This window comes from Platichthys flesus, chromosome 22 (assembly GCF_949316205.1).
Source record: "Platichthys flesus chromosome 22, fPlaFle2.1, whole genome shotgun sequence".
Lineage (NCBI taxonomy): Eukaryota > Metazoa > Chordata > Actinopteri > Pleuronectiformes > Pleuronectidae > Platichthys > Platichthys flesus.
The window spans coordinates 1,402,496-1,420,168 of NC_084966.1; the positions used below are offsets into that span (position 1 = coordinate 1,402,496).

A 17,673-nucleotide genomic window follows, 5' to 3' on the forward strand; every position below is an offset into this window, starting at 1 on the left:
GTGTTACACACTTCATTCTGCCACTCTGGTGTTAAACAACACACGCAGACACACACACATGGTCTCTGTAGGGGCTTGTGCAGCGTCATGTGAGTTTTCAGGATCCTGGCGTGTGTTTGGTAAACAAACAGTTTGACGTTTCCTCTGTTCGTCTTGATGCAGAAAACTCCCCCCAAGAAACGCAGTCTAGCCGTGTTGACAGCTAAATATCTGGTCCCTCTGATGTGTTTCCAAGCGGTTTCACACCCCTCACTTTTCCTCCAAATTAAATGGCTGTTCTCAGACGCTCGTCTAAGCTCAAGCGGCTAATTGTCGGGAAGGAAACAAAAGTTTTTCCTCTTCTCCTCCTCCTCCTCCTCCTGTGTGATCAACGTCTGAGTCGGAACACACACCTAGACGTCGGAATCGACCGGTGGAGTAATGAGCTCAAGTGACACATGCCGGCCTCTGGTCAGTCATCTGTGATCAAGCTGCAGGGGATTAATGTCAGGGAGGAAACGTGTGGCTGACGGCTGGAGCCGGGGACATTCCACCAACAGGATGTTCGTACATCTGTTACTTTCTGACCCCTTCTCTACCTTCGCAGTTTCCATTTTGTGCAAATACCAGCATATTTTAAAAGGGGAATCATTTAATTTCCACTTCACTACGTTTATTTCACGGCTGCAGTTTGATATTTTACATTCAAAACATACGATCATCTCATAAAATGACAGATTGGAACAGATTAAACTGTTCAGCAGCATCAGGCACTTGAGTTCAGCTCCATCTGGTTAAGCAATAACACAAACACGCACATATTAATGTGACGCATCCGGCTGAAAGAACCAGTTCTTCACTAACGATGAAACACAAACTCATTTTCTCATCAGTTTTGTTTATCGCTAACTTAATGGTGTAGCCCAGACTCACACGTTTTTCTTTGCATGTGCACAAACATACACTTTAACACAACCACAACCACGAGCATCCCCCTTCTCCCACAACACCCAGCACCCAAACCCGTATCGACCCGCTGTCCCTCCAGCCGCTGTCCCAGCACCATCCTGTCTCCTTCCCTGCACCCCCACACCTCCTCTCTGTGGAATGCTAACCTAGCCTGTGTGTGCCTGAGTGTGTGTGTGTTTTTGCGTGCATGTGTGTGCGACAGTGGTGGAGCCAGGCTGGCTGTGTGGGCGGCCGAGTGTTTCCAAACAGTGGAATCTGTCACTGACACCCCTGGCAGAGCAATAAGCAGCGCCTTAATGAGCCCAGCAGATCACTCAGCGCACAGAGTGGACGCACACACACACACTCACACACAAATACACAAATACAGACTCTCACTATACACACATGAGCAGTGTAATCAGGGTTGGGTCTGATTGCTTAATACAAGTTACATGTTTTGTAATCTGTTAAATAATCAATTCCATTAGGAAAAAAGATATGTAATTTAATCTACTGATTACTTCAAAATAAAAGATATTTCACTTTATACTATCAAATTGAGCACAGATATTGTTTATGCTCTGATACGCAAATAAAATAGACAATCTTATCTAATCTGTTGCTCCAGATTTTAAGTTTCTGTGAAGGAGATCAACTTTATAGTAGATTACCGACCCAGCTCATATTGAAGAGGTTCTTGCGGGAGCTGCTCTGAACTTCTGTCTTGACACAAAGGGTCTGTTACTCTCTCATTACTGGAAAACTGAGGAAAACAAAGCTAAAGAAACAAACACTGCCTGTTTCCTCATTAGGAGTCAGAAGAGCATTCTGGGAAAAGAAGCGTACGGCTATTTCTGACACCGCCGCCGCCGAGCTCTGCTGCCTGTCCCCCTGCAGACTGGAGCCATCGCTCAGGGAGGCGTCCTGCTGATTGAATTAGAGGTGAACGCTGCCTCCATATTTCTTGATTACTGCACATATGTAAGTGTTGGTGCTGACTCAGCTCTGCATTTGTCTATTTTAGCCAAAGCAGGACAATAGTGTCTAACAGGAGGCCACCTGCTCTCAGAATCGAATCACGCTGTTTCCATATTCAGATCCCCCTGCCAGACAGCTGCGCTTATGATAAACTCGATTACCCCTCTGCATGACACACGCAATAATCAGGCGTCATGAATCTTTCTGAGTTTTATGATGACAAATGGGAACCAGCTTTTTACGAGACATCTGATAACGAGAATGTGACGGGATGTGTCCCAGTGTGAAATGATCCCTGGGACATGTCGTCCCTGCTTGTTTACCTCCACTGTCCCTCCTCTCTAAGTTGAGCACCCCCCCCCCCCCCCCCCCCCCCTCTATGTTCCATTCTCCTGCAGACTCATTTTCTCCCATGCCCAGTGTCATTGAGGACATTAGGGACAGTGAATGTGGGGTAAAGTGGCAGTGATGGCCCTGGCTGTAAGTCAGGCCCGGCCTTTCTTCCCCCTCTTTAACTGAGCGCTCCTGTCACTGGGACCCTTTTAATTCCCCCTTTCACCCCTCCAGTGCCCACCCCCTCTCGCACTGGTCCTATTGGGGAGCAGACAAAAGAGAGTGCACCCCCTCCTCGTCCTCTTCATCCTCCTCCTCCTCTCATCTCCCCCGGCCCTCACAGGCGTCCCTGCCCGGTCGAGGCTGTGGGCTCCGGGCTGCAGTTTGTCACAGCCATTCAGCTGAGACTGATTGTGATTGCAGCAGATGGGCTGGAGCCCGGTCCATCGCTCGGCCCATGCAGGCAAACCCAAGCACTTTGCTCCCTCTCTCGCTCTCGCTCTCTCTCTCTCTCTCTCTCTTTCTTTCTCAACCTTTTCACTTTCTGTCCGTCACTCTCTTGATCTTCATCTCCTCCTCGTTGTCCCCGTCTGCCTTTTGTCAGTGGCTGCTCTTTCTTTCACTTAAAACAGGCAGCCAGTGTTTTTCAGACGCAGAACGCCTGGCCTCCTGATTTCTCTAAAGTTTTGAGCTGCTACAACAGAAAGCTGCTGGCCCAGTATCAGTTACAAAATGCAGGGCTGCGTTTTAGATGTTGATGATGAACAATGATGTAGATTCTGCATTTTACTTTTTGCCATTGCTGCTCCGAAAATGCTCATATGGACAGAGGTCATTTTAGTTTGAAAACACTGTGTTCAAATGTGTGTACACCAAGGTGCATCTAACCTAATTGTGTTTCAAATGAAATGCTGATTAAAAAGCATCTGAAAACACTTCTTGCATCATCAGAATCTGGATTGTTTACATCCCCCCCGTCATGCAACATTTGCATAGGTTTGCATTTTTTCTCTTCCTTCATTCTTCCCATAATAACTTCCTTGAGTGAGTGAGTGCACCTGAATGCAACATCATGAGTCAGAAGTTTTCCGTTGAGGTGTGGTTCACTCCTCAGTCACCTTCTCTCCCTCTGTCTTCATAAAGACTCCAGTTATTGGAACATCACAAGCCGGCTGCCGCTTGCCTGTTCACGTTGTTGGAGTTAAACCCCCCTCGACACTGTTGTCAGAAAAAAAACTCCTCCTCCTCCTCCCCCTCCACCCCCTCCTCCTCCATACAAACCCCCACCCCAACCTCGCCTCTCCTCCCCTGAGGAAAGAGCCACCTTCGGAGAGGCAGCAGCGCAGCCGTCTCCCTGAACACATGTTTAACGTCCGAGGAGGAGGGACGCAGTCAGAGAGCTGAGGAGAGAGAGAGACAGGACTGAGAGGAGAGGAATACTCTGAGGAAACATAAAGCCAGGAGGCGGGGTGGGTGGCGGGGAGGGAGGGAGGGAGGGAGGGAGGGAGGGAGGGAGGGGAGGCGCACACAGCGTTCAGTGTGTGAAGAAGAGCCTCAGAGCGAGTGTGTGTGTGTTAGAGAGAGGAAGCACAGAGGGAGAGCGTACGTAGCGTGAAGGAAGAGCAGCGGCCGGGAGAGTCAATGCATGTTGCCAGATTGAGAGAGACAGGGAGCGGCGAGGAGCCGGAGACAGGGAGGCGAGGATCCTGAGAGAGGAGGAGAGAGGGGACGGGAGGAGAGGCAGTGAGCGAGCGCTGAGGAGCCGGCACTGCTGCTGCATTGTGGATGTAAACTTTATCATCTGCGGGATCAGAGGGGTAGCAGCTGCAGAGCAGGAGCGTGTTGCTGGATTACCATGTGTGTCCTCTGAACGCACCAGGATGCTGCATCTCCAGCAGGGTAAGAGGCTGCACGCATGACATGACATGACCGGAATGTGCAACTGCACCATTACTGTCTTATCGATTCTCCTCATTTGGGGATTTTAGCTGTGGCCGAATAGACGGATCTCTGCTTCTGCTGGTGGACGGATGCAAGGATGCTTTGATTCAGTCTTTCAGCTGCGCCTCCTCCAGCTGTCTTTACATAGCAGGGAACACATTTCATATACCAGCAGTGTTCACATGTGCAGGAGAGGATCTTTGATTCGCACTGAGCCAGTTGCAGGGAAGGGAATCACATGTCCTGTTGGTAGTGGCCACAGCAGGGGGCCGGTGTCTGCGTTAGAGCACTTTGATTCTGGTTGATAACAGAGGGAACAGATCCCCGTCGTTTGAGGTAAAACAATCCAGCCTTACAGGGGATTTGTATGTGCAGGAATGCATGCCCCCCCCCCCCCCCCCACTCCTCTCTTTTCTTTCCTCACACTCTCTCTCTCTCAGGCAGATTAAGATTTTCTATCCAGCCTACTAATCCTCGGCTGAAACGACTGGTGCTGAATTGGGTGTGTGGATCCAGATAAGTGCTGGAGAATATGTATCACGTTATGATGGTCAGCTTCTCCGCTGCTCAGCTCGTTAGGTGTCCAGAAGTCACAGCAGGTCAGAGGTGGAGGGTTTCCTCAGCGTCAGCCATATGTACAGTGTTAAGCACACAGGATGCCAATAGTAGGACGCCGGCTTCATATTTGAGGCTGGATTTGTTATCTCTAAAAACAGAGCTGAGAGGGAACATGGAAACAAGAGCATGGGAGGTATCATCGCTGCTGTCACAGAGCCAGAGAGAAATGCCATTCTGCCTTTTTTCTGAGCTTCAGTTGAGTTTTTTTTTATTCCCTGGGAACGGGTGCTTCCCAACATGAGATCAGAAAATAGCAGCTGCCATGCACTGGGTGCTTTATAGCTGGAAACGCTGGAGAGACGTCAAGTGAGAGAAGTAGGAGGGTAAAAGTACCAGAGACAGTTTAGTTCGCTGACCTTTGACCTTCTACTGAAACTTTACGTATACTAGGTTCTTGAGGAGCTCAAGAATATTCAAATATATAACCTGTCACACAAAGTTCTAAATCATGGACCTATAGACTGGTTCCCAAAGTAGGGGTCAGTACCCCCGAGGAGGTCGTGAGACACTGAGCAGTGGGGTCACCAGATGAATCTCTTAACCCATTAAGACCCAAAGTGAGGAATAAAATCAAAGCTCAAATGAATATCAATGTTTATGTTTTAAAAAACCCGTCCTTTGCTTTGAGGTCAGTGGCTAAAAGGTTTGTGAACCAGGTTTCACGTGTCTGTGTCTCCTCATCGTTGAGAACTATTTATCTTTCACTAAATGCACAGTTGACATGCACTTTAATCTTGAATCATTAATCTCCTGTCCCGACTGACACCAGCATTTGAACCAGGCCAGACGGCCATCAAATATTTATTTCAGTTTCCATGTTTTGGGATTGTATGCACAACAGCAATCACCATTAATCACCAGAGGCTCCACTTCATCCTTGCAGTGTGTGTTTGGCCCTTTAGAGCCTTTATTTAGAGCCGAGCAGCAGCCGCTGACATCATCCCTCCACCAGGGCAGATGTGTGGCTGTGCCGGGCAGTTGGAAAACCTCCGCCCTCTGAAACCTACCTGGGGATTACTTGATAAGAGGATTGCCAAGTGGAGGGATTTGATTTTATAGAATTAAAACTGTAATTCTCTCCACAGCGCAGCCATTTCTCCACGTTTTCTATTTGCTCCCTGCTGCTGTGTTCTGGTTCGACCAACACGCTCCATTACCGGCTCACGTGTCCCCGCAGTGAGGACAAAGTCACAAGACTCGGTCTTTAAGTGGAGTGACGTCCGGACAGGAATCTGTTTGTGAAAAGTTCATCAATTCCAGCAGAGAGTGTGCACTGGGAGGGTTTTGTATCCCAGTTGTTCTTATTAGAGTCCTAATCGAGACTCAGAACACCGGCCACACCAGGAGCAGGAGATGGTGACGTGTGCTTCTGTTTGTCATATCTCACTCCTCTACATCCGATCCTCCTCCTCCCTTTTGTCTCCTCTGTATTCCCTGACCCTCAGCTTGCGTATAGGTTTGAGGTCAAACTGAATTACTGAGGAATGTTCCACCGTTCAATGTCCGCGCCACTGGGCCCCAGCATGGGAGCACTTCCCCTCCATTGGCAGCCAGGGGGACTTTCATTCTGAAGGAGGTGGGAGGATATGGATGGAGGGTTGGGGGGGGGGGCTCCTTCCAGACAACGTTCCCATGTGATTCCCTGTGTCTCTGCAGTGGGAGCTGCGAGCCAGAGCAGCCGGTTTAATGATGTGTACGTGTGAGGCACATCTCAGGATCTCGGCAGCCTGAGCCTTGTTGAGACGCTCTGCCTCTGTGACTGCAGGCCATGCAGCTCAATTAAAGCTCCTCTGAATGCATTCCTCCCCTCAGCCTACTCTACATTTATCTCCCCCCACGAGCTCCACGTGGGAACTCTAAAAACAGCCGCAGCCTTGCTCAGACCTCAGGGGCTGGCAGGAACCTGTTTTTGTGAATCTGCGAATCAGGCAGTGTTGTTTTCTCACTGTAAACACCAGGAACACTTCAGGTCCCGGCCGAGGCCTCGTTCTCTCTGTTTCAAACCTTAACAAGTTGGAAATCCGGTGAATTGGGACGATCAGACGTCTCTGGCTTAACTCGGAGTAATGTCACCCGGGGAAAAACATAAAGTTTAATGGTCTGACACAATTTATAAGCAATAAAAAGCTTTTATTTGGGAGCTATCAGCGGCTTACTGCATCCACTGACTGCTTTGCCCGGAGACAAAGCTTTGCCCAGACACCCTCGCCGCCGACAGCTCGGTGATGTCATTGGAGCCAGAGCATTTTTGTGGTTTTTTAAATGGACGAACTCGCTTCCATGTGAGTTCACCAAGGTGCACGGATTCGAGGGCTGTTTTTGCAGTTAGAGCCTGACGTCCAGTTGTTTATATCTCTCATATTCCCACCTCACAAACCTCACACGTGTTTCAGTTCTTGGAAGAAGATTAAATCCCCAAAGTGGATTTGTGTTTAGGTCGTCGTTCTGCATGCCACAGTTTACGAGAGTTGTTGTCCTCGTTTGCCACCCACAGCCGACACACTTTCACCGACACATGCATCTCACATGTCTCGATCAAAGCCCGCTGTGTGGGCCTCCCCCTCACATTTCATATTTCTGTCCCGGGCACGGTGATGCAGCGCGAGCCGTTTACGAGCTCGGGGAGCCGGGGTCGGCGTTGTATTTGTGGTCGTGCGGGGAAGGGAATGTCAACAAACTCCAGCTTCCTGCTCTCCTGGCTGTAAATCAGAGGATAACAGCAGCAGAATCCTCCAGCGGCTGCAGAGGACGCTCACCTTCGTGCAGTAAAACTCTTCCTCAAACACCTCTCTTGTTTTCCTCGAGCCATTCGGTGCCACTCTTTACTTAGAGGGAATCGCAATGAGCACAGTACATTTTAATGACTTGATTACCAGCATGCCAGAGCGCCAGAAGGAGGAGGCCATGGAGATGTACGCCTGCAACGCCTCAGAGGACAACGAGGAGAGAACGGCTTCACCTCCGTCTGCAGATCTTTGATTTTATAAATGCATCATTGAGACGTTTGCTTGGACAATTTTCCAGTTGTCTGTCCCAGAAACTAGGAGTTAAATCAGGTGATGCAAGAAGCCGAACATGTGACTCCTGCAGAACAGATGGATTTATGACTTCTGCACACATGCACCCGGCAGTGGAGATGGCAGCCCCTTGGCTCGAGTGCTCCCGTTCACCACACTTTTGTCTCTATTGAAGGTGAAGCAGCCGTTTGTCCTCCTCTGTAAAGAGCTACTGTTTGCCCCCCCCCCCCTCCAAAAAAGCTGCTTGTTGACAGCCGCTGTAAAACACCCGTAGCCTTTGCACAGTCTCCATGAGTCAGCAGAAGCTTCTAGTGTTACGGTACAGTAGTAAACGTGAGTCCCTGCTCGATTACTGCAACGCAGGGGCAGCCAGAGTGGGAAACACAGAACAATGCAGGGAACATGTGACTGGGATATGATGTGTGGCTGCTTTTTCACCACTGGTGCCCGTGGATGCTGCTAGATTTAACTGGTTAAAGAGGAGGGGGCATCCAGGATTCAGCTGATGCCTGTAGATCCTTCTCCACCTGCCTCAGGAGGTCGTCTCTTTGGCCTTCTACAGTTCCTGACTCTCCAGAGCAGCTCAAGCGCCTCACGTTTGATTTATCACCGGCTGGCTGTGGCTGCGGCCTCACACACAATCACACGACGCCACATGCAATCAAGTTATTTGAAACATACCTGAGCAGAAGCAGAATTCCTGCCGAGTGAACAACAGGCTTTGTTTATCGCAGGTAAACTCTTAAATCACGAGAGGTAATTGCAGTCCAGAGTGAAGGGCGCTTTACTTAAACTCAATTATGTCTGGAAACAAGCTCGTCAACCATCTCTGGAAGAACTTAAACACACACGGTGGATTATTACCTGCTGGCATGCGGCTGTGAATTTGTGATTTCAAAACAAGGAGTGTCTAGATGAAGGTTTTTTGCCTCCTTCTCTCATCTTCTTCATATCTGCAGTTGTTCAGGTCCAGCTGTGAGGAGTCATCTCCCTCTTTTATGTTTTGGACATAAAAGATTCAGAAACTGTGAGAGTGTGTGTGCGTGTCTCCTCCCGGGTGTTTGCACATGTTAGTTCATCCGTGTGTGGGTGAGTTCCCCCCAGTGTGTCGGCGTCTGGCCCCGTCCTCGTCCTCCATATGAGCCGCGCCGGTGACTAAACCCTCTCGACAGACAGCCGGGTGCTGCGGCCATTTTTAAAGCACATCTGCTCGCTTGCAACGTTTGGTTTGGTCTGGACAGGAATGCGTCTGTGGTTTGGAAACAATTGAGGTCAGACCCCGCGCGCGAATAAGAAAACATTCAGGGAGACAGACAGTGAGGCAGGGGTAATCCACGCTTGGCGAGCACATTCCTCTGAGCTCACAAGGAGTCCCGGAGGATTCCTCACGTCTCCTTACTGCTGCTTCAGAAGTACAGAGATGTATTTGATCTGATCCTGGCAGGGAGAGGCACGTCTTTAAATCCCTGCCCTCACTCTGATTTTGCAGATTATTCCTCAGAGTCGATTACGGGCTGCGAAGACAAGTCATTTTCACACATCAGCCAATCACGTGCTCGGAGAAAGTGTCAATCCAGCCCCGTCAAAAAATAAACAAAGAGTTTATTCATCGCTTTTATGTTGCAACCAGTGTAATTACACCTTATCAGGACTGTTGGCTCGCTGTTATCGGGGGGGGGGGGGCATAAACAGCTCCCTGCACTTACCGTGTTGTTGACTTTGGTTAAATGTGGCTAATCGTGATCATCTCAACTCGTTTGACTGCATTACTCACACGTGTCCAAACAAGGAGCACAACACAACGCAGTATGTGGAGAGGAAGTGTTGATACGTCACCTCAGGGTGTGTACATGAACCACAGGGTTTTAAACTACAGGATATGTGTTGTTTCTACACAACATGCACATACACACACGCTTGGAGTCAGAATGTGTAAGAACAAAGAAGAAGAACGTGTTGAAAGCACAAACACATCCCTCTGTTGTTCTTTGTGTGGAAGCTCATCACATTTCACCACGTCAATAATTGATGGTGTGCCGTGGCCGTGCCGGGCTGGCAGGGTGGGGGGGTGCTGACATGTGGCTCCTGTCTTTTTTCCGCCGCTCCACCGCTGCAGACAGGGTCCACCGTGGAGGTCAGGAACCAGCTGTGGGCGAGGTGGAGGGAGCGGCCGCGGGTCAGGCCGCCGCTCGGCATCCATCCATTCCCTGGTGATTGATTGGAGCTGCTTAATGGATTGGGACCAAATGAGCGCTCACAGATGTGCAGGCATCAGAGGCTGGAAGCAGATGTTTATGCTGAAGCTGATTCTGACGCCATCTCAGTCTTTGGTGCTTGATTGTAGAGAGGAAACAACATGAGGCTGCAGGCGGCTGTGGCTCAGGGGAAAGGGTGGGACGTACTCAAATCAGGGGGTCGGTAGTTTGATTTCCTGCTGGTCCAGTCCACATGTTGAAGTGTCCTCGGGCCAGACAATGATACCAAATTGCTCCTGAGGGCTGTGTTATACGTACCATGAATTTATCTTTGAGTATCAAAAACTCAAGGTGTAAAAAGGCTTTGTTTTTGATATTAAAATATAAAGTTCTCCATTTTCTGATCCATTAGTGTTGAATCAGTTCCCACCCGTCTGTCCTGTGGCCCTCCTGCCAGTTGTTACTCTGTTTTCCTGCCACACTGGGTTGGATGTTATAACTTATCAAACGCCTCGGCGAGCTCTTTGTCCCACGCTGAGGGCTCGGCTGCACATTTTTGGATCGGAGCAGAAGGTTACATAACACTGCAGCGGGAGGATTAAGGATGGGAATGACCGGTCCGGAGCGCTGAGTCCCTGTGAACAGGATTCCCTATGTGGGGCACGGGGATTGCGTGCACATCAGGACTGTTAGCGCAGCGGGGGTGCAGATGCTAATACATAAATGCATGGAGGCTCAGCTCTCGTCCTAACATTTGTGCTTCTCTTTCGCTCTGTGGACATTTGTGGCTGAAAACGATTGTGGTGTTTAGCTCCCAGTAAGCTCCAGTGACAATATTGAGAAGACGGTTTAGACTAATGCATGTTTTATACCCTCTGATGTGTGAGTTCATGTCAGAAAGAGGAACTGCTGCAGGGAGAAAGCTTTAATCTGTGAACATCTTTCTACAGAGGAGAGATTAACCCCACTTGATATAAGTCAAAGGAACAAGAAAACCCAAAAATGCAGATGCAGCACTTTCTGTCTCTTTGAGTTGTTTAACAGCAAATGGATTACACACCTAACAGCAGCAAACACACACCTAAGAGCGGCGAACACACATCTAAACGTCGGCCTCACACAATGCAGTTCAGAGGCTCAGGCTGGCGAACGCCCCGCCTGAGCCGCCACAGATCATCCCTCGGCTCTGACAGGTCGCGTCTTCGCTTGCCACACAGCGCCGGCTCGCTGTCTGAGGGTTTACACAGTGTGAGGAGGAAACAGGGTCGATCTGCCGTGAATTGAACAACTCTTCACGCCGTGCACGGCTGTTTCATCTCGAAGGAAGTGTGTGGAGCTGCTGGAGATGATGTCTGAGCTGTGCAGAGTGTGTGTGGGTGGAAAGCAAATGGTTCGTGTGCAGAAGAGCATGTTATCCTGACATTTTCAGAATTGTGCTAATGCCTCTTAAAGCATTAACTCTTATGGCACAGAAATACATCAGTAAGATGGAAAACGGTGGAGCTGTAGTTGAGCGCTGCCTCTGCCGCTCGGCGGGGAGCCATCCACTGCTCAGGCCTCCGCTGCTTTCAGGTGATTCCAGGTCATCAGGAACTGCTGGAGGTCCACGTGGACACCGCTGGTGATTGGCTGCTGGAGTCAACTCAGCCGAGCTTTGTAATGGGGGGAGGAAGAAAAACAGCAGAGGAGGAGGAGGAGGAAGAGTGTATACATGGTGAACTGTCAGCTTGTGCTCTCATCACATGTACAGGACAAAGGTCGTGGACCGAAGCCTGAAATAATCCCCCAATTTATCAGATCTAGTTTAAACAGATCTAGGTCTCCCAGACACTGTGGGAACTTTTCTACCTTTTTAAAAATACCATTGTGATTCATTGCAACCTTTTGTTTTGCTATTTTAAGACGTTTTTTCAAGGAACGCGACACTTCTCATAATAACATGTCTGACTTGGTGCTTTTCTGTGTTACTGCATTGTGGTGTTTTTACCATCCACACAGTCAGACATCATAGATTCAGCTGTGGTTGTGAGCGTTCCCACAGATGGCATCAGTTCCCCCTCTCTCGTTCTTTAGTCTGTGCAGATTGAATTATTCTGTGGGAAACGCTGAATACAGCTCAGATAATCCGTCTCTACTGATCGTGTGACCGCCGGTGTTTTCTTTCCCTGCCGTGTTATCACAAGCGTTGGAAGCAGCGACCATATCTGCAACAATCAGAGCGGAGCAGTGATAATTATCCTTCAGACTGCGACGGCCCTGACATCTACGAGAACACGTGTTTCAGCCTCGTAATCGCCAGGACCCACCACAAACACACAAACCTGCTTCCACTGATGCTCTGAGATAAGACCCAGTTTACACAGCTGTGAAAGTTTTACAAAGCGAGCGATTGGCTGACGTGGATCAGGATTGAAAAGCAGACGATGGACTCGGAGCAGAATCCGTCCAAACACAAACCGAATATGGCCGATCACAGATTGTTCTCACGTGAGCCTTTTGCTCTGGATTACTGTTATTCTGACTCCTGCTCGTGCCAATTACTATAATTACGTGTAACGCAGAATGTCAAATTTGCTCTATATTTGGAGTTGATTTTCTCGGGGTGCAGTTGGCTCACGCTCCGCTGCTCCTGGAACATGCCTGTGCATAAGTGGCCTGAAACTTAACCCGTTACAGGGCTGACGCTCAGCCATAACACAGACTGGAGGAATGCCAGGCCGCGGCTGTTAACAAAACAATATCTGAGCTGAGAGGTTCCAGAGGCCGACTCTGTGTTCGCTCCTCCAGGTAGCGTCACGGTGTGAGTGTACAGTGTGCGGTAAGAGGAAGGGACATTGTGTAATGTGTGAGTGTGTGAGTCAGCCTCAGATGTGGAACACGCAGTCACACACACTTTTTAATGAATGGACTCGCAACACCTTCACTTTAATAAACGCACACGCCCAACCACCTAAATTTAAGAGCACACAAACCTAATGCAAACACACACACACACACACCCAAACACACCCCCATGTCTCACTTTGCTCGACTTTCTCACGGATTTGTCACCATGTGTTTCACAATCGGTGTGCCAGACTGGGCCATGTCCCATTGCACTGGGACGCCGCTGCTAGCGTCTGTGATCTCGCCCCAGTGTTCCCAGTCCAGACGGACGATTCATCTGTCGACTGTATACATCCCCCAGCTGTGGCTTAATCGCTGGGGGGGGGGTTTCCCCGACAGGTAAGCCGCAAGGAAACAATGATGTGTTGTCAGAGGCGACTGTAAGTCAGGAGTTATTGTGGGGGGGAGGGGGTTTGTGTGTCTGCTGTGGTGAAGAAATGTGAAAAATGTGCAGGTGATTGTGTTTAATGTGTCTGTGTGTTGAAGTCACGTCTTCATTGGGTCCCACAGCTTCATGTTAGCACCCTGGTTTTATTCTGAAGGTTAACGTGACACAGGAAATGATATTTAATACCTCAAGACTTTTATTTTGTTAACAAATATCACAGAAATATATTGATTTTTGTGCAACAAATGGTTTGTGATGGATTTTTGTCAATTTCCTTTGGGACAGTAGAGTTGTACTGTTATGTTTTTACTAATTGATGTATTCATTAGCCTAATTAGTAGCCTTGTTAGCAATTAGCACACGTCTCTATGTGAAAGTGATGACATGTCGTGGCTCCTCCGCCTCCTGTCAGAACCATAGATTGTTTATAAAGATACACAAAATGCATCGTCCATCTTTATTTACAGTCGGTGCTGGAAACTCTGCGTTCACTTGTTTGTTAATTAAAGAGAAAACGTCACGGAGATTCAAGAGGAGGCGTTTCACTCCCCAAACATTTGTTCTTGCTCCTGCACTTTGCATAAAGACGCTCGGTGTGTGTGTGTGTGTGTGTGTGTGTTTCTTCTGCGGCTGTCGTCCCGGAGCTGCCTGTGTTCCTCCTGCGTTGTGTTTCAGTTGTGTTTCCTCAGGAGAGCCAATAAAACACGCTTCTTTATTATCCGTGCTGGTGTGCCAAGATTTATCCCATTAAAGTCTGGAATGCCCTCACGTGGGAAAGGGATTGGACGCGCACAGTCAATTTCTTTGTTTAGCCCGGTTCACGTGTGTATTTGTGAGTGTGTGGTAGAGTGAGTGTGTTATGAGTGTGTGTCTGGGTGTAAGTTGTGGAGCGAGGATGCCCTGCTTTTTGTTTCCTCTGAGCTATTTTTGTCTGGACAGAACTGCAAGCTCTTTGTTTTATGTGGTCAGCGGACGACCCCGTCTCCTCAGTGTGTGTGCATGTGTGTGTGTGTGTGTGTGTGTGTGCGTGTATGTGTGTGTTTGTGTGCTGATTTGCTGGCAGCCCTCTGTGGTTTCTGCAGTGAAAGATGGAAGCTTTATTGTTTTTTTCATTAACTGAATCGATATCTAACTTTTGATTGATTGAAACGTTTCTTATGGATTTGGTGTCAACACATATTGTCTGTCTGTCAGTCTGTGTCCCACGTGGACTCACTGGTCTTTCCTGTCTCCTCTCTTCTGTCCAGAGAGAAGCTGGCCGTGGCTCGCCTGCAGAGGGAAGTCGCACGGAGCAAGAGCGAAGGAACAATGGTAAAGTACAGTGGAGCCGCTCGACCCTGTAATCTGCACAGAGCCACAACTGCCACAGTTTCCCCGGCCAAAGTCAATCTTCAGGGTTTCAACACCTCAGCACTTAATTTTAAAGATGAACTATGAAGCTTTTTCATGTAAAACAGCAAATTCACCAACAGAAGAATGTAGAGCGTCATACCTACGTCCTGTCGTCGGGTTTCAGCCACAAAACGACCCAAAGAATCCAAACCTCCAGAGACAGTTTTCTGTAGTTGTTTGTTTTCTGTGACACATTGACTCAGACGTCATTGGGCCTCATGTCCTGTTCCGACTTTCTGCAGGAGCAGCAGGTTCTCAGGTTCACCGTCAGCTTGTGGAGCAGCACCAGGCTCCAGCTGCCTCACACTCGGCTTCGCAGGAAACTGCTGATGTTGAGCTTTCACCTCTGTTCACGTGTGAAAGGAGGGGAACGAATTCAGATCTGCATATAAACGTGAATATGATATAGCTCCAGCGGGTGGATGGAGTATGTTTGTGTAAGGGAGGTCAGTAAGTGAAAAGCCGAACCATGTGATGAAGCTCAGCTGATTGCTGCCTCGGAGCGAGGGGCTCTAACCACCGGCCCAGCTGCTCGGCCGCACCTGATTCCCTCCGTGGCCGCTCGCCTGGAGCAACAGCTCACGAGGGCCGATCCACTCCGAGGCTCTGCACGGAAAATGTGTGTGTGATTCTGTATGGATCCCTGGAGGAGGAAGGCCGGGCTTTTCTCTCTCTCTCTTCACAGTGAAGGAGGTCACAGCAGCAGGTCAGATACAGAACATTGGCCCTGGAGCTGGGCAGGGAGTCAGTGTATTGCTCAAGGGCACTGCAGCACTGCAGATTCCTGCTGTTGTTGAGGCTTGAGTTTATTTCAGAAACAGTAGCTGCCCCAGAGACGTGTTTGTTGTGGTGCTGACGGAGAACGTGAAGAGTTCTTCTTGTTGAGAATCAGCGTGATCCTCAGGGGAAGAGGAGATAGTGACACACAGAGGTGGCCATCGCCTCCAGGGTTTGTTTAGATCAACTCAAGGAGGATGTCACATGTTTGCATGACGTCCTTTTCACCCTCTTTCTACGAATTCCCCTCCTCCCTGACCTCTCACTGACTCGACTGCCCCCCCACCCCCCTCTCCCTCAAGCATGTGAACCACGGAGGCTCCTCATTGATTTCCACAGTCGGGAGATAGAGTTAAGATGAGTTCTAGGTATCACCATGTCTTGACCTAGAGTCATGTGAGCAGCTCTCATTGGTTATAGTTCAGTCGTATCTTTATGTTGTTTTTAATACCGACGCATCATTGTGACTTTTCTGCGTCTCATCGGTTTACCTGCCTCCTCTGGTGGTCACAAGGAGGAAGTGCGGCCTGCAGCTGGACGTCACAAGTCATAAATAATGATGCACGGCCAGAAGAAGGAAATATAGCATCGACAGAGAGTGTGGTCGCAAAGTTTACCTGTCGTTCCAACGTGGTAACGTGTGATCTGACCTCCTCCTCACGTAGCAGTCGCAGATCTATGATCACGGTTCTACAGAAAACCCACCTGTGTTACACCGAAAAATAAAAGTTCCCTTCTCTCTTTAACGATGATGGGTCGGCACCTCCAGGCGACACCTCCGTGTGTCAGCACCTGCATCACCAACCATTCATCCACTGACCTCAGAGCAGTTTACAGAAAACACATCCTTCTCCACGCCGCGAGACTCCAGCGCTCCGACTCACACGAGTGGGTGACATGCAGATTATTACTTTAGAGCGGTGTGTGTGTAAAATCACCATCGCATGCTCAGGGTCGAGGGAGAGAGGGATGAGTTATCTGTGCTAGACAGGAGGGTGGATGGGGGGGTGTTGGATGAAGAAAAGGAGGAGGGGGATATCACTAAGCTCCATTTGAAATTGGGATTATCCCCACCGGAGTCCCCCCTGCTCTCTCTCTCTCTCTCTCTCTCTCTCTCTCTCTCTCTCTCTCTCTCTCCCCTCTCTCACTCTCTCTCACTCTCTCTTTCTCTCTCTCTCTCTCTGGCATTCCTGGGAGGCTCCGGAGCTCCGGCACGGTTCTTCAATGGAGATGAGAAAGAAGCTGCTGCAGCGAGGAGATAATTGTCAAAGTGCTGGCGGTGTGAAGTGGGAGCTGCTCACCAGCCGCAGACCCCCCCCCCCCCCCCCCACACACACACACACACCCTGACGCCCACTTCCATGCCCACACCCTTCCCCGTTGCACCCCCCCTCCATCTTCGCCTGCCAGGGGACTAACCCGGAGAGACAGATTAAAAAAGCCTGGGACTTTTGAAGTGGCTCTGTATCGGATGCCTCTCTTTAACAGCCTCTGTTCCCTCGCTCTCTACATCCATTAGGCGTCTGTGTGTAACGTGATCAGACAAACAGGCAGCAGCAGCAGACGCACACTGAAGTCCAGAGCTGGTCTGCTGAGCAGCTCCACAGCAGCAGCTACCGGTGTGCGTCATGCTGCAGGACAGAATGTGAACAGCATCTGTGAGCTCCAGGTTAAACAGCTGGAAACGAGACATCATTAACAAGACGCCTCACTGAGGAGCAAGGGTTTTAATTGGGCCTCCTGGGGGGGGGACAGTGGCGACTGGCCCCTCTTTTATTATGGATCATCTGAGGGAATCGAATTCTAACTTTTGAATAATCTGCAAAGCATCTGCACAGCCAGTCGTGTGCACGCAGTTTGTTTGTGGAACTCCACACCACGGCCCGGACACGGAGCCTTCGGCGTGTTCTGCTGAACGCCGTCTGTAAAACGCTTACAACAACAACATGTGGGTTTCCCTCCAGGTGTCGGGGAGAGCACAGGTCGCGGTTTATTCTCCCTGCAACAAGCCGGCCCTGTCTGCCGGGAGTCAAACCGCTCATTCACGACCTCGGCGCTGCTGTAGGTTGCTCTCTGGAATCCCTCAGAGCCAGAGGCGTGGTGGCGCAGGGCAGGGCCGCACCCCGTCGTTTGATGCCACTCAGAAGTGCAATCTGAGTCCGTCATGGGGCAGGATGCTGGGTTTCCTGTCAGGCAGAACAGAAGTCTGTGTGCAGGC

The 17,673-nt window shown here is 49.6% G+C and overlaps 1 protein-coding gene across 3 annotated transcripts in view; it reads left to right on the top strand.

Annotated features, from left to right (window-relative positions):
* The window catches only part of LOC133933362 (nck-associated protein 5-like), a 93,836-nt gene that overhangs the window by 31,897 nt on the left and 44,266 nt on the right, over nucleotides 1-17,673 (top strand). For 2 of the 3 annotated variants that reach the window (XM_062380414.1, XM_062380415.1), the window contains one exon: nucleotides 14,534-14,597. In XM_062380414.1, coding sequence (XP_062236398.1) covers nucleotides 14,534-14,597 — 64 coding nt within the window. Of the gene's footprint in view, nucleotides 1-3,840; nucleotides 4,141-14,533; nucleotides 14,598-17,673 lie in introns of those variants that run through there. The other variant, XM_062380416.1, reaches the window with a different exon arrangement.